Source organism: Doryrhamphus excisus, chromosome 20 (assembly GCF_030265055.1).
Source record: "Doryrhamphus excisus isolate RoL2022-K1 chromosome 20, RoL_Dexc_1.0, whole genome shotgun sequence".
Classification (NCBI taxonomy): Eukaryota; Metazoa; Chordata; class Actinopteri; order Syngnathiformes; family Syngnathidae; genus Doryrhamphus; species Doryrhamphus excisus.
Window position 1 is genome coordinate 11,812,554 of NC_080485.1, and position 15,810 is coordinate 11,828,363.

General features: G+C 40.9%; 2 protein-coding genes and 1 long non-coding RNA gene across 7 annotated transcripts in view; 1 reads left to right on the forward strand and 2 right to left on the reverse strand.

Moving 5' to 3' along the window:
- Positions 1–17: 17 nt before the first annotated feature.
- cfap36 (cilia and flagella associated protein 36) lies at positions 18–5,564 on the reverse strand. Of its 3 annotated transcripts, XR_009120372.1 has the most exons (12): positions 5,182–5,564; positions 4,741–4,805; positions 4,136–4,237; positions 3,944–4,058; positions 3,800–3,887; positions 2,225–2,390; positions 2,023–2,070; positions 1,585–1,693; positions 1,359–1,516; positions 910–1,077; positions 682–841; positions 18–591 (listed from the first exon to the last, which is right to left on the reverse strand). XR_009120372.1 is itself a non-coding variant. In XM_058058585.1 (11 exons), the coding sequence occupies exons 1-11, from the start codon at positions 5,285–5,287 to the stop codon at positions 758–760; spliced, it is 1,209 nt and encodes a 402-aa protein (XP_057914568.1). In that variant the 5' UTR covers positions 5,288–5,563; the 3' UTR covers positions 19–757. The 3 variants fall into 3 exon arrangements, 2 of the variants coding, with proteins under 2 accessions (XP_057914568.1, XP_057914569.1); XM_058058585.1 differs by having other exon boundaries at positions 19–841; positions 5,182–5,563; XM_058058586.1 differs by lacking the exon at positions 2,023–2,070 and having other exon boundaries at positions 20–841; positions 5,182–5,561.
- A 388-nt stretch (positions 5,565–5,952) lies between these two features.
- The window catches only part of LOC131108082 (inactive phospholipase D5-like), a 29,771-nt gene continuing 19,913 nt past the window's right edge, over positions 5,953–15,810 (reverse strand). For 2 of the 3 annotated variants that reach the window (XM_058058836.1, XM_058058838.1), the window contains exons 3-10: positions 13,273–13,459; positions 11,852–11,960; positions 11,229–11,356; positions 10,049–10,246; positions 9,749–9,885; positions 9,506–9,671; positions 9,325–9,415; positions 5,953–9,251 (exon numbers count right to left, since the gene is read on the reverse strand). In XM_058058836.1, the coding sequence (XP_057914819.1) occupies positions 8,809–9,251; positions 9,325–9,415; positions 9,506–9,671; positions 9,749–9,885; positions 10,049–10,246; positions 11,229–11,356; positions 11,852–11,960; positions 13,273–13,459 (1,459 nt within the window). In that variant the 3' untranslated portion in view covers positions 5,953–8,808. Of the gene's footprint in view, positions 9,252–9,324; positions 9,416–9,505; positions 9,672–9,748; positions 9,886–10,048; positions 10,247–11,228; positions 11,357–11,851; positions 11,961–13,272; positions 13,480–15,810 lie in introns of all 3 variants that reach the window. The other variant, XM_058058837.1, reaches the window with a different exon arrangement.
- On the forward strand, positions 10,071–14,114 carry LOC131108085 (uncharacterized). Its single transcript, XR_009120400.1, has 3 exons — positions 10,071–10,249; positions 13,284–13,367; positions 13,838–14,114. It is a non-coding gene; the product is annotated as an uncharacterized LOC131108085 (long non-coding RNA).

Genomic DNA, 15,810 nt, shown 5'->3' on the forward strand with positions numbered 1-15,810 from the left:
TCAATTAAATGACGTCTTAATGAAGCACTAATTTAGTTGCGAATGAGGGTTGCATATATTTTTATTACAAAATGTCTTCTTACAAACATGCAAGGAGGGATTGACTCGGCCATAGTCTTTTTCTCTAGGAATTCTAAAGGGGAATAGACCCAAATATGACCTGGCAGGTTGTCTTGACATTTTGACATCAAATGTGACCCTGAATGTCCGATATAATCTGGTACTGACGGCATATTATTTTTTTTTACATTGTTTTAATAACATCCACTTTACAAATGGTTATTTATTCAACCACATAGGATAATATTGCATCACCATTGTTTCCACTTAGAAACTATTACGTACACATGCTTTCTAAATGCTGCCATCTAGTGGTGTAAATGTGCATGAACCAGCGGGTCCAGTTTCTGAAGCTCCAAGCATTGCATTCTGAGATATCTTTCTGCAAGTTGCATGCATGTGGAATGTTTTTTTTTTAACATCTCAACATATGTACAACGATTTTCTTCCACCTGGACACTCGAGTCCAACGATGACATGAAAAAACAGTCTTTAAGAGAGTGCTCCATTAGACACACTCTTTGAAATCCTCTGTAGAAGACAAGGAAACAGTCATATCGTCACAAAGGAAGATCTCGGACTTGTCTTGATGTGTACTGAGCGAGGACATGGTGCACAAACCCTGATTCCACACAACAAAGGTGAGTTTAGGAACCTTGGACTGCATTCAAAGGAGAGTTCGTATTTCACGTGGCGCTCATTTCTTGATGACTTCTTCTTTCAGCTTGTCAGCCAGATGCTTTCTCTTCTGAAGCTTCTTCCGCTCCTCTGCAGAAATCTCCTGCAGGAGAAAAGTGGGTTTTAATGCCGATATATATTCCACCCAATCTTAACATCTAATGGACTCACAGAGGTCTGAAGAGGTGTCGGTGGTGAGGGGGTGCCGGGCGCCTCCTCGGGCATGCCTGCTTGCTTGGTCTTGTTCTGCTGCTCCTTGAGCGCACGTAGCTTGTCTCGCTGCTGACACAAGTAAGCCGCCCTCTGCTGGAGCTGATGCTGCTGTGACGCCGACAACTCCTGGAAGAAAAGATGGAGGACGGGGGTAAGATTTAAAAATTTTAAAAGCGCTCTTCCCGTGGAATGGGACAATCTTTGTCAGGAAATGGTTGTTGAGTCAAGCTTTGCGGATGTTATTGACACTCAAATATTATTGTCCAATTTTGTTTTTACCTCTGTTAGTTTAAATCAAAATAAGTTTTGTATTTAATTTTTAGGGTTATTTGTTTTTATTATTTAGTCAATTATGTTATAAGTGTGCATTAAATTAGTATCCTAAAAAATGTCCCCCCTGTACTCACAGTGTAAGGCTGAGAGAAGCCCGCCTCCCTGTGTGCTTCCTCCAGCCAGGATTCCCCTGCTGATTGGCTGCCGCTCTGCTCCTTGCGGTCAGGGATGGAGCTGATTGGTGCTCTCACAGGAGGGAGGACTCTGGGTTCCAGGCAGGTACTGACACCATCTAAAACACACAGATTCACTTTAGAATAATATACACACTCTGTAACATATACATTTTGCTGTTATTACCAGAGGTACGTGTGGAAGAAGAAGAAGAACAACTGTAATTTTCCTCACGCTTTACGTCTCCTGTGGCTGCCATCTTGATCTCAGTGTTGCTGGGTGTTTTTCCGTTGACCTTTGGGTAAAAAAGTGACACTTTAATCTACATAAACGTCCATCACATAACTACACATCTATATTTAGCCATCAAAACCTTAAGTCACAAGGGTGGGGGCGGGGGTCTACAAAAGCAAATAACCACAGGGTCTCTAGCATATTGGCATTAATGGCTGAATAAATAATCAATTATAAAATCATTTTAATAAATAACAGCCTCCCAACGCCTGCTTCCAACGGATACTCAAACACCCCAGCAGTTAAAATGATAGGATAAAAGATAGGATACTAGCACTTGCTAATCATAGGGGCTTCTACTACGTTACCATAGCAACTCCAGTGAGTTACCAGATTAGCTGCAGTGTTCCCATTCACCAGGTGACCGTCAGCTTTGGCCTGAGCGAGGAATAAATAGCACATTGGAAGCCATTCAATCCAACAAACCACTTTGGTAAATCCAGTATGTTAGCCTCATGGGGGGGATTCCTTTTGGTGAGAGTACGACTGATCTAATTGCACAATTTGGCAATTAGCAGTAGCCGCGTCTTACCTTGACAGAGCTGCTGTCTTGGCTGGGAGGACAGCTTTTGGCCACTTCACCACCGCCACCACCACCTTGGGGCTTGGGGTCACATCTACCGCTGGATGTAGAACCCTGCTCCTCCTCCAGGAGCAACCTCCACGACATTTCCTTGTCGTATTCCTCTTTGGACTTTCTGAAGGGAGGGGGACAAAGTTTATCGAGACTTTATCAAGACCACAAAAATGCATAATAATAATCATCATCATGTGAAAACTAACGTTCCACTATATATCACAATCATTTGACATCACTTTATAGTATTATACTTCAAATTACATTTGACGATTTAGCTGGTTTTTGTTTTTAAGACGGGAAAAAGGAGGAATATTTCTATGGTAAGCCATTCACTATGCTATTTTATTTATACAGTTGTCCCTCTTTTTTCACCATTAATTGGCGATAACTGAATTTAAGGCATTTAGCCTTCCCAGTACATTGTGCTATCATTAGCATTACTAGCATTTTTAACTATTTTCACAAGAAGATATGAAAATATACACATATAAATACTTGGAACTATCATGCTAGGTGTTAGCATTACTGGCATAGGTATTAGGCACTAGGTATTTTCATAAGATATATAAATATATACATAAAAAAGACTTAGGACTATGTAAGCATGCTAATGTTTGCATGTTAGCATTGCTAGCATGATAACATTGGCATAGTAGCATTTTTAGCCATTTTCAAAGGTAGACACTTGTATAGACTTAGCAGTATCATGCTCGGTGTTAGCATGCTAATGTTGGCATTGCTAGCATGATAACAATAATGATAATGAGCATAGTAGCATTTTTAGACATTTCCATAGTTAGTTTATATTGACAAATAAATAAACATGTAGATAAAATAAACATAGAAGTCATATTTAAAGTGTAAATCACAATATGGGGGGGACTAAGGAGATATGGGCTCTCCAAGTGCTTTTCTAGTTACGAGATGTTACATTATGAGACCACCCCGGCGAAAAAAAAAAAAAACAGTAAACCAGATGCCCGTAAAAAAATTAAATTTGACCGAAAATCTATAAATTCAGAGTCGCAAATGCTAAATCTCAAATACACAATCTAATGAGATCTAATATCTTTCCCTAATGCATTCTGGTAGGCAAGAACAGTGAAGTTGCTCCACCTAGTGGGCGAGTTGGTGTATGACAGCTTTTACAAGAGGAAGTGAAAGATCTGAGAGTGACCCCCGGTTGGACAAAGTGGATTATAAAAAAAACAAAAACAAACTATTTTTCTTCAGCTGCTGGTCGCTGGTGTCAGTTGCTCCAACCTAAATTAGCCGCACCCTAAGGAGCTTAAAGTGTGCTCTTCTAACGAATCTAAATCCCATTAGAGAGCAGGTAGGGCAGCAACATGTGGGACCTTGAAGAACGACGGGAACATATTACAATCAATACGGAATATGGTCCCATCCAGTCACTTCTACCACTGCAAACTACAACCATAATCAAACATAATGTTCATGTCATACCTCAAATCCGAACATTAGTATCTCGGTGACGAAGACAGAATGTTGCACAAAAACAGAACTTACTTGAGGACCTCCTGCAGGATCTTCATCTCTTGCTGCTGCAGCTCCGTCAGGTCATCCACGCCATCAGTCAGACACTCGGGAAGAGCCCCTGGAGACATGCTCTTGTCACTTGTAGCCATGTCTGTGTTCAACAATGAAGCTTACCATTCCTCTCTTTGATCACACGTAGGGCTTGAAGCTGCAGCTCCATGTTCTTCTGGACCATCAGCGAGCGGAACATCTGGAAGTCATCTGTGGCCAGGACTGGCTGGAAAACAGACTAAACCCAACAGTGGTGTGATAACCAGAGTGTCATATTATTGTAGTTTACAGCATCTGTGTGACAGCCTGACATACTTGCACAGTTTTGGACTTGGCAAAAGGGGAGGTGCACGCATCCAAAAACTGTTGCTCGTTGATGCCAACCTCTTGCATGTAATTCTCCAGCAGCTTTTCCACCTGCAAGAGCAAAGGTGAAGCAAAATGTATCTTTAAAAAAATAATTAATTAATTAATAATAATAAAAAAACAAATATATATATATATATATATAAAATATCTAAATATATTTTTTAAAAGATATAAATATATATATAAATATATATTGTATAAAAATATATATATTATTTTATGTATGTACTTTTAAGTTATTACTTCAATTGCACTGTGGGTATAAATAAAGTTATTTCAAAGTCAACGACTTGTGCATTGGGGTGGGCGATACCAACAAAACGTGTCAATAATCCCAGGATCATTAACATATTTTGTTGATATTGTTAGTTGTAAATAATCCCAGGATTATTGACATATTTTGTTGATATTGTCCTTTTAAAATTACTATCGACTCACAAACGGCTCGTATCAACCCAACACAGACACCATCCGTCGGTATCGGATCGATCCGTCCACCCCTAATGCGCATTAGATGCTACATTATTTGTTTATTTGACATACGTACTCACCAACTTTTTATACTGCAGATGGATTTCCGTGTATGACAATTTATTTTCATCTTCATCATCAAACACTGAAAAGTAATGACATGTACAGTAGATTAGAACAAGGTCCTAGAGTCCTACCTGTCGAAATTCATATCACGGGAATTGTAATCAACGCGTGTCAATTAGCATATCGACAACTTAGCTAGCTCGTGTTACTGTTTTTATTTTAATTGCCATATTTTTTCTCTCGTCTCGTTGAGAGCACTAGATAAACGTAAAGTTCATTTAAATGTTTTATATTCGATAAACAACACTACTGGGCGTCAAAGGTTAAAACGGCAGTGATAAACATGGCGACGCGTGTTAACATTAGCTTAGCCGGATGAGCTAGCAACTTAGCAAGCTCATGGCGCTAAGATAAACAAGCTTGTCTACAAAAAAAAAACAGGTGAAGTGCTTTACCTGTGCATTTGTGTTCCATAAAGTCCGTGACTGGAATAACCCATTCTGGACTCCCCAGGTAGCCAACGATGCTCTCCACCACCCACTCGTTGTCGTCCTCGGCCATGTTGGCCGCTGCTGCTGCTGCTGCCGCTGCCGGGGGATGTCAGCGGCGGCAGGCCGGCCACCAGCTTCGCTCCTCCGGCCTGAGCGCGTCCAGCTCCGCTACGGTACCGACACACGCAGCCCGCACATACAGATGCACACATTTATGGATGTTGACAATCATAAAACGCCCCCCATTACGCACACATCCCAGGTGGGCGAGGGCGCTGTTTATTTTTCCCTCTTGAAGAGGACGAGCAGAATCGCGCTCTCTTGCAGAAGAGCGATGACGCCTGATTGGTTGTTATGGTAACAGTGTCGTCACTCGGCTGCTCACTCAGGTTATAAATAATTAACACAAATCTGTTTTTAACACAATACTTTGCATCAGTATCATATCAAAAGCTACACTTAAGCTCCATGCAGCAGTGCAAATGTAGATTTTATTCCCATTCATTTCTGTAAATTCCCATATCCAATCAATTCTTATTCGGGTGTCAGCTGACTTTGGGAGAGGCTAGGTACTCACGAAACTGGGCCCCAGCCAATCACATTAACACAAGCAACCATTCACATCCTCACATTCACACATATAGCTATACAGCTATGGAATGCCATATTCAAATTGCCACAATTCTTTGTAAACAATACATAAAAAATATACAAATATAAGAGTACACATTTTTTATTAACAGTAAAAATGCAGCAGTCAGATAATCCAGTAGTGTGCTTTAACAAAGGTATCATTATTATTATTATTAAAATAAATATGCATTCCTCCTCATGTGTTTTAAAGGTATATATCGTTGGGTGTTAAGAGTAGAAAGGCGCATATCTACAGTGCACAAGTGAGCAGGGCATGCAAGGCAGCGGTCATGCCAGAAGCAGCATAAAGGTAGGCGACGTTTAATAACAAAAAACTTTTACAGTTGTATGTGGAGGTTAAAAAGTGGAAAAAAAACACCTTTAAGTGTACATTTTCCATTTGAAGTGTCCAAAGTACGGCCTGGGCGTTATTTGCAGCACACGGCTGTTTTTATATTGTTTTATATTGTTTTTATATTGTACTTTATATTATAGTGTTTTACACAGCACATTCTAAGTCATTTTTGTTTCTTACAAGAAGAGAATCAAAATAAAAATGAGAAAAAAGTAGTAATTTTAGGAGAATGAAATGGCAATATTTGGAAAAATAACATCATTTTGGTAGTATAGTATAAATTAGTTTGCAGTTTGCAAATTTGTTTACAAAACGGCAGATAAAGATGATAACCCTAACCCATTTTATGAAAAATTAGGTTGCGGAAAAAGTAAATGTTGGAAGAATAAAGTCAAAATATTATGGCGATAAACTCAAATATGATAAGAAAACCTAAAAAAACATAAGAAGAAACAGCAAAAATGAAAATGTTCCCAATTTTACAAAAATAATGACACCATGATATATATCTTGTGTCACCCCCATTAGAATATCAGCAGTTTATAGATTGTAGCTAATTCCATAAGGGTTATACTGACACAATACTATTGACTAATTGGAAAACATCTGGAAAACAGACCAGATGTGTGTATTGTGCCTGTGTACTGCCTCAGTGCATCGCAAGGGAATATGACTGATATTTATGATATTTCTGGGTTGGATTGTGCTTCTGTTGATGTAACACTATTAACATCACGATGCTGTTTGCCATCCTGGCGTTTGCACAGTCACCACTAGGCAGTGCTGGATATCCACTGAGGTTCAGTCCCATCTTGAGTAACGCCTATTTCCTGTAAATGGCTGTAAAAATATTGATACTGGCTCAATTATACATGTGATGTTTATAGGGGGCAGGCGCAAATCCTATTTACAGAATGTATTTTGTCTGCAAATGATCCCAGATGAATAGCTTTAGAGGTTTAATAAAGGCATCTACATTACACAAAAGATGTAATAGTCATTCAAAATGACTACAAGCTTTAAGTACAGGCGAAATGAATTGCTCCTTGTCCGCATGTCAAACGTATGAGATTCACACACACATGTCCAAGAGACTGAACATGACATGAGTCAATTTGTGTTAAAAATTAATTATACTGATTTGGCCGACAATGGACACACCCTGAAGCCACCCCTAATTGCGCCTTTGGTATTCATTCAGTGGAAATTCAGTGTCACAGACACTGCAATGTTTGTCTAAAAGAACTCTTAGACCCTTTTTACGCCAGAAAATAACGCAGCAGCTTAAATGTTAATGAATGCTTTCAGCTGCTTAAAATGTACTGAAGGAATGATTTGACGTTTTAGAGCTCCGTGATTCACTGGTTTTTATTTATGTTCATTATAAAAAAAAAAATCTGTGCAGACCCTGATACTTTTAATTTTAAAGAGTGCTTTTAGCGGCGATGCAGTTAGATGACTAAATTACATGTGCAGTCTTAAATGTCAGCACATACTTAGTAGCGTTGATAACTTTAACTACTCTTAAGTTGTTTGAGAGTACACTTCATGGCTACATAAAGATTTTGCAATGGTTTCCTTTCTTTGCATAAACATGCAAATGTATCCCAGCTTGTGCGTGCAAAGCCATATAATATTACCATCAGCTAGAAATTGTATTCAAATGCTGAGAAAAACACTAAAAAGGGGGAATTTGGGACGAGAATGACAGCATATCATAGCAATCCCAGAATACCATGCAAATATGACCCCTAGTGACTGATGACATCAGAACAATCTTATTGATTCTTAGTAAGTGCTATGAGGCAATTCCATGACGTCAGACCTAGGGATGCTCCGATCGATCAACCACTGATCAATGTCAGATGATTTCTGTAAAAAAATAAAATAAATCATGTGATCAGCGTATGCCGATCCCAAATTGGAACGCCACCCCTGACCAATAACTATCATTCATTCATTTTCTACCGCTTTTCCTCACAAGGGTCGCGGGGGGTGCTGAAGCCTATCCCAGCTGTCTTCGGGCAGGAGGCAGGGTACACCCTGGACTGGTGGCCAGCCAATCACAGGGCACATATAGACAAACAACCATTCACACTCACATTCATACCTATGGACAATTTGGAGTCGCCAATTAACCTAGCATGTTTTTGGAATGTGGGAGGAAACCGGAGTACCCGGAGAAAACCCACACATGCACGGGGAGAACATGCAAACTCCACACAGAGATGGCCGAGGGTGGAATTGAACCCTGATCTCCTAGCTGTGAGGTCTGTGCGCTAACCACTCGACCGCCGTGCCGCCTATAACTATCATTATAACAAAAAAAATCTAAAAATGTAGTGTTAATCCATGTGATCGGTATCAGTATCGGCTGATCACGTTAATGAGTGATCGATATCGTAATCGGTAGCTTAAGACCCTGATCAGAGCATCCCTATTCAGAACCGCTAAGTCTTTCCCAAACAGCACGAGTAGCATCAGAGAGAAGCATTGAGGTTTCTTCCTGAGGTCCTCTGTTCTGGAAACTAAGAGCTACTCTAGTTAACTACAAAAGGCCAATCATAAAATGCTACAAAGATCCAGGAATCGTTTTTTCCCAGTCACAGGGGACCGTGGAGGATCTCTCTGCTGCCGCTGGTCTCAGACGACGGACTATTTGTGTCCTCCCACGCAGTCCTTTTGATTAGTGCCTGTTTCTGTTCAAGAAGGCGGATTTTCTGCTGCAAAGTATCTCCACCTGGATCCAGTCTGTTCGTCTCACTCTGCTGTCCTTCGTCATTGGGATTGTTCCTCATCGGTGCTGGTCCGTGATCCAGCTGGCTGGCTTTGACCGGCACCATCTTGTTCATCTGGTTATTGTTACACACTGGGATCTTGTTGGCTTGAAGGGTGCGGCTGTAACTGGAAAACCAGTCCCTCTCGAAGGCAGCTCGGAGATGATCCACCAACGTAAAGTTCCTCTCCTCCACGCCCTCCAGTTGATTGATGACCAGGCCTGCTCCCGCGTTGTAGGTGAACTCATTCCCAACCCAGTCCAAATTACCTGTCAGGACATGGACGCAGACATGTCATTTTTTGGCTCAACCGCGATGAAAATGAAGCCAAATACGACATACCCAAATAAACTGCTCTGTCCGTCACCATGAACCTGTTGTGGTTTATCCCTTGGAGACTTCCATCTCTCTGTACCCTCGGGTTGAAGAACTTCTGCAGTCGCACACACATACAGAATATACCGTAAATAGCTGTATTGATCATCTTATGGTGTAACTCAGTCGGCCTTGGGATTGGACTCACAGCTTCCAGGGAGCAGTTAGCCTGCTCCATGCACAGACTCCTCAGAGACCACACAAAGTTGAACGTCAGCGGATGAGTGTTTTCTCTGCAACTTATCAGCAGACGAACTCTGACTCTTCTCAGGATCAGAGCCTCCCGAATAAAGCTGTCAATGCGAGACCAGTACCTTGACATGGAAGTACACATAAAGCAGCCAGGATTTAAATACAGATACGACACTTATTAAAGTCGCAGGTGGCTAACCTGTAAACACTGGTGTTGAGGAGGGGAAGGTAATCCGTGATGGAGATGTATATGAAGTGACGGGCGTCTTTAATGACCCGGGAAATGGCTTCCAGGTCACTGCTCCGATCTTTGGGAATGAAGGCATCTGGGGAGGTCTGTCAAAAGAAGAAACAGCTTTAATATTTCAAAAATATGGCAATGTGGATTCTTGGTCCACAGTGTTATTACACTCTGTTCTATGGAAACTAATGTCATCTGCTTCTAATGTCATACAATCTGTTGGGTATAATAAACATGTAACATGATGTTGTGACTCACAGAGACGTAAGCCTGAGCCTTGGTGTTGTTGAAGTTGACCTCCAGAGGCGAGTCCTTGTTGAAGAGGGCAAAGAGGCGCTTGGACCAGAAGGAAGGAATGAATTCTTTGGACTGCAGCCCCCAGTAGATGTTGAACACCCTGTGGAGGTCTAACGCCAGACAGCTGCAATTGTACACCAGCACGCCCAGCTCCTTCCTCTGGTGAGCGCACACACAAGCACACCATTGATTTGTCACTAAGGCTTAGATTAGAATGACAGGAAAAGACAATAATCAAATCATCACTTGAACATAATGGATGTTCATCATCCCCTTCACACAAAGGCACCTTTGGCCTTCATCACACAAACCATTCATGCATGGTTGTTCTCATAAAAACAATATTTGAATAGCTGTGTAATGGCAGGGTTGTCCAAAGTACGGCCTGGGCGTTATTTGCGGCGCACGGCTGTTTTTATATTAGCCCACAGCACATTCTAAACCGTTTTTTTTTCTTACAAGAAGAGAATCAAAATAAAAAAAGAGAAAAAAGTAGTAATTTTAGGAGAATGACATGGCAATATTTGGAAAAATAACATTATTTTGGTAGTATAGTAGAAATTAGTTGAAAATCATTGTCATTTTTTGAAAAATTGGGTTGCGGAAAAAGTAAATGTTATAAGAATAAAGTCAAAATATTACAGCAATAAACTCAAATATGATAAGAAAACGTAAAAAGAAACAGCAGAAATGAAAAAAGTCCCAATTTTACAAGAATAATGACATCATGATATATATCTTGTGACACCCTCATTAGAATATTATGGGAATAAAGTCAAAATATTATGAGAAGAGAATTTACAAAGAAGTTTTCAAAGGTTGAAATATTTGAAAAATTAAAATGTGGGGAAAAATTAAAGCAAAATTTAAAAAAGTAAAATTGAAAAAATAGCAATAATACACTTTTCACCTGTATTACAAAGGAGATGCAGTTTTTTTCTTGAAATATACACTGTATATACGTAACTTCTTAACGTCTCTACATGTGTGGCAATAAGATAAAAGTGGCCTATGCATCCTTACATTTTTCAGTGTGTATCCCTCACTGGAAAAAGCTTGGACACCCCGGCATCACGGTTTGTGTAAGCGTAAGAGTAAGCGATGGTACTTGTCATCCAGTACGTGTGTGCATGCTACATACGATGGCCAGGGATCTCCAATCCATGCTGCCGCTGCCGATGTAGAAGTGTCTCCTGTCGACCACCCAGAAGGATGAGTGAAGGTGACCCTTGGTCAGCACTGTGGTGTTCACAAAGTGAACCTCGGCACCTGCAAGCATTAATAGGGTGGATACGTGACTTTCTCATAAGGAGACAACAAAACATTTAACTAGAATGGCAGTCTGGAGACCATAGACCTCCACCAAGGCCCCAAAATATCCTTAATTTGTATTCATTCATTCATTCATTTTCTACCGCTTATCCTTACGAGGGTCGCGTTGGTGTTGGAGCCTATCCCAGCTGTCTTCGGGCGACACCCTGGACTGGTCGCCAGCCAATCACAGGGCACGTATAGATTATACATTCATATGCATCTACAATTTGGAGTCGCCAATTAACCTAGCATGTTATTGGAATGTGGGAGGAAACCGGAGTACCCGGAGAAAACCCACGTACGGGGAGAACATGCACACTTCACACAGAGATGGCCGATGGTGGACTCGAACTCTGGTCTCCTAGCTGTGTGCCCTGTGAGCTAACCACCTGTCCACCTTAATTTGTATTCTACACCAAAATATCATTGTTCTTCAACCATGCCCTCCACCTGCTTTGGTGAGCAGCTTCAGTTCTGTCGATTCTGCGATCCCGCTGGAGATCTTCAACTGGACTTTCTTGGCCTTCAGTGCCAGCAGCCTGGACAGCAGAAGTCTGCCCTGTTAAGGAGCGACACACACATATCTAAACAGGATATCATTGCTTGTGTGTCTGCATGCACATTTTATAGGGCTGTAAGAGGTACATTTCCAGAAACTGTCATGGAGGCTTTCCATGTGATGCACAGTGAAGGGTAGACATTCAAATTGAGAAATCTGCAAGATCATGCCGCAAGATGTTTATTTTCAACGACATCGAAGTCCCCTATTACAGACTAATCTACAAAATGCCAGTTTGTGACCACTAATCCCAGTAAATTCACATGAATTCCAATGGGAAGTGTCCAATTTCGCAGCCCTATCAGTTTGTTAATGTGAAGTAAAACCTCATCAATCAGTAAAGTGGCAGCGGATGCTCAAGCAAACCACACATACAGAGCACACACACACCTCCGTGCAGCTGAAAGGCCATTAGCTCCTCTGGTCCTGAGGCCTGAGGCTTATAAAGGGGTGGGAGGGATGGGGGGGGCATTACTGTACCTCCTAATGAACAGCCTCCAGCTGTTATCATTCATGATGTACTGTACGTGTACAGTATGCATGTGCCTGTGCCTGGCCAAGCCTTTCAAACTGAGTCAATAACAGTTATTCATTTTCCAAAACCTGAAATGAGTCGTTCATTTAATGCAACCTAAACAGCAACAACACAAGTAGCTCTCCCACTGTAGCTGTTTTCCACCTTTATTACTTTTATGTCCAACATGCAACCTCCTCTCAGGGGACATTAGAGTAGTTGGCAATTGTACAAAATGCAAAAGACAGCACTATATTGAGTGGACGACTTTTATGCAACAAGCCCAGTCATAAGATCTTCCTCGAATAAGCTAAAAGCACGATATATTTTCCCAAATAATGCTATTGAATATTTTGACTGTGGTTCAGATTAGTTCGATTTCATTTCATTTCAGAGAAGATCTGGCAAAAACAGCAGAAAACAGCGGAAATAGAATTAATGTATACCAGAGTCAAACATAACGGCTGTAATAATTTTAGCATAGTTCACCGTCATGTAGGTGCAAAATAGAACTATATTTATAGTAAAACACAAAAACAATAAAGCATAAGCAGAGGCCAAAAAACACAAACATTAAAACTGCACATCCAATTACTAGCTAGCATTTTTTCTTTGGATTCTTCATTCCTATTCAATTTTGAATCATATTTCTAATGAAATTTTCAGTCTAATTCCGACCTCTGAAGTGTCATCTGTAATTCCACACATGCTACACACGATAACCCACACAGAAAGCTTTCTCGATCTTCCAGAATCTGCACCTATTCCAGCTGTATTTCCTTAGATTGTTTGTCCTACCTGTCTGGCAGCTGGCTGGAAGCTGGACTCGTATTCTGAGGAGTTGAGAAGCCACAGCGGGGACACAATCTCCACAACGCGCATGGCTTGATCCAGTAAGTTGAAGAGCCCTGCCGAGAGCGGGAGGTGGGACGCGGTGTTGTTTGGGAAGGAGAGGTCCTCCGGGATGTTCTCCACCAGGACAACTCTGAGTAATGCATGACAAAACTGTCAATGGAATAGAAACTAATGCTTAGGCCATACTGTACAAGTAGCAAAGAAACAAGGTTATGTGTTATCCTGCCTTCACGAGAGACATTACCGCAACCTAAATTAGCTTTCTCAGCAACGTCATTTTAATGAGACAATCAGTATATGCGGACTAGACTACGCCAGGCATGGTTATTACACATTGTTGAGATTAATTGCAGGTGGGTGCTTGCACCTCAGCAGTGTTAATGTGATTCCACGCCATCAGGAAGCACTGACGCATATTCTCTCATTTCTAGGGAGGGGTTCTCAAGTGAGTTATTTAATTGTGCTTTTTCACTTTAAATGAAGCCCAGTTCTAATTGTACCCTAATAGGTCACCTGAGCATGAAGAGAAAATCAACTATGATGTCTTCTTTACTGTAAACTTGGAGTCGCCACAGAAGGTGAGGACGTACACAGTAAATTGTGCCACACTGCTTCGTGCTGTGTTTTGTTCTGTTTGCCACCCGGGTAGGCATAAATTTCAGTGAGCTATGCAGATTGTTATGGCGCCCAACAGGAGGAACAAAACCATGATACAGTACAGTAGCCACTAATTGAGCTCACGCAGGGAAACTCATAATAAAAGCATGCTATAAAAGCCACAACGCTATCATGTACTAATCATGTAACATATTTTTTCAGTAAACACAAAATAAACGAGAGAAGCTGTGGTATTAATATCTTCATGCTCGGCGCCATTACAACCCTCCATTCCACACCTTGTAAAGTCTGTAAAGTTATGGAATTGCAAGCAGTTAGTACTGTCGAACGTTTGCAGCACTTCTCGAAATGCTGCCTTATTAACTGTTAAAGAGCAGCATTTCTTTTGCGCTGATTTTCAGTGAGCGCACACCATTTTTCACCACTCCTTTTGTATTTACTTTGCTAATTAAACTGTCGGAACGAAGGCCCTGCATCTCCATGCGTAAAAAAAAATTGGGTCGGACGGATGTTTGAGATGGTCAAGTTCGTTTTGATGCCCTTTATGCTGCTACCATTTTTGCATTAATTTGGTGTACTGACTTATTTGTGTTGATGAGCTCACCTTGTTCATTAATCTTACCATAGGGGGGCTGTGTTATTAATGAACTATGAACATTGGGTATCAAGACTATGCTAACTCCTGGTTTACTTCTCTGATTACCTCCTCTACATATTTTGCAGTCATTGCACGTAGATATTTGTTTATATGTTGCTCATTCCACCCAGAGCTGTTTTGTCCACTGGGCTAATAAGGACAATTAGTGATTAGCGTGAGTGATAGCAGAGTTGAGTCCAAAACTTTTGAACGACTGCCAATCCAAAACACGCACACAACCAAAGACAGAGGTAAACTAGGAAATGTATGGTTGTAGGCCAACGCAATGTAAACCACCAGGCATCCTTCATATATGTACAGTACATGTAGTTGCTAATACATTTACATGAGCGTCAGTGTGTTAGCAGCCAACCCAGCTCATTCAAGGGCACTCGTGTGATAATTTCCTGGCATCGCTTTGCCAGCTCACACATTAGAAATTGCTGGCAGAAGCAAAGCTCAGTTAGATTTTGGAAAGCGGCCAAAGGTTATAGACAGCATAGGAGCCTCAAAATGACCACATGCTGAATTCACCAGGCGCTAGTAGAGACTTTCACCCTTCCGAAGGGTGTTTTTTTATTTTTTGTTATTTTTTAATGCCATCTCAAATGAACTGCTTTGCTTTTCAGGGGCTTTTTAAAATGATATTGGATCCCAGTGGGCCACGCTAGTAAGTTTCTTTCATAAAATGCTCCATAAATTACATGCTTGTGTGTTCTCCTTTTGGCTGATTTGGCTGAGACTGATTAGACAACATGATTATTGCCCAGGAGCTGGCCACAATAAAAGGCTCCTGCTAAATGTGCGGTTTTACTGTACAGTTGTTCCATTGTGATATCGCGGTTCGATTATCAATCCCTCGCTATATCTTCTTGAGTTCAGAGGAAATAAATTGGTTAGTTCGCTAGTTAGCTAGTTAGCCAGCTCAAGTCCCAGCGTAAGAGTTGCGCAATGTGATATAAGCAATGAATAATAGGAGTGTAAAGGTCACTAGAGGCATGTTATTTCTTGTCTACAGGGATCTAATCATGTTAAAAACTGTATTTAGAAAGTCATAAACAGGTTTTTTTATGCTCTAACTACAAAAATATTCAATTTATTAACATCCAATATCACAGAAATGAATGTATCACAGTCTGGTCTGGATCCCGTTTACTCCTATAAACAAGGGATGACCGCCTTACAATTGTGAAATCAGTGTCATGTGATAAAACGTCACATTTTGG

What these genes read in the sequence shown, in the direction of transcription:
- cfap36 (XM_058058585.1), bottom strand. Translation starts at nt 5,287, where the DNA reads ATGGCCGAGGACGACAACGAGTGGGTGGTGGAGAGCATCGTTGGCTAC. An exon ending in TGTGATCAAAGAGAGGAATG is followed by an intron (nt 3,888 to 3,943) that starts GTAAGCTTCATT and finishes GCATGTCTCCAG; the next exon opens with GGGCTCTTCCCGAGTGTCTG. An exon ending in GCTTCTCTCAGCCTTACACT is followed by an intron (nt 1,078 to 1,358) that starts GTGAGTACAGGG and finishes CTTTTCTTCCAG; the next exon opens with GAGTTGTCGGCGTCACAGCA.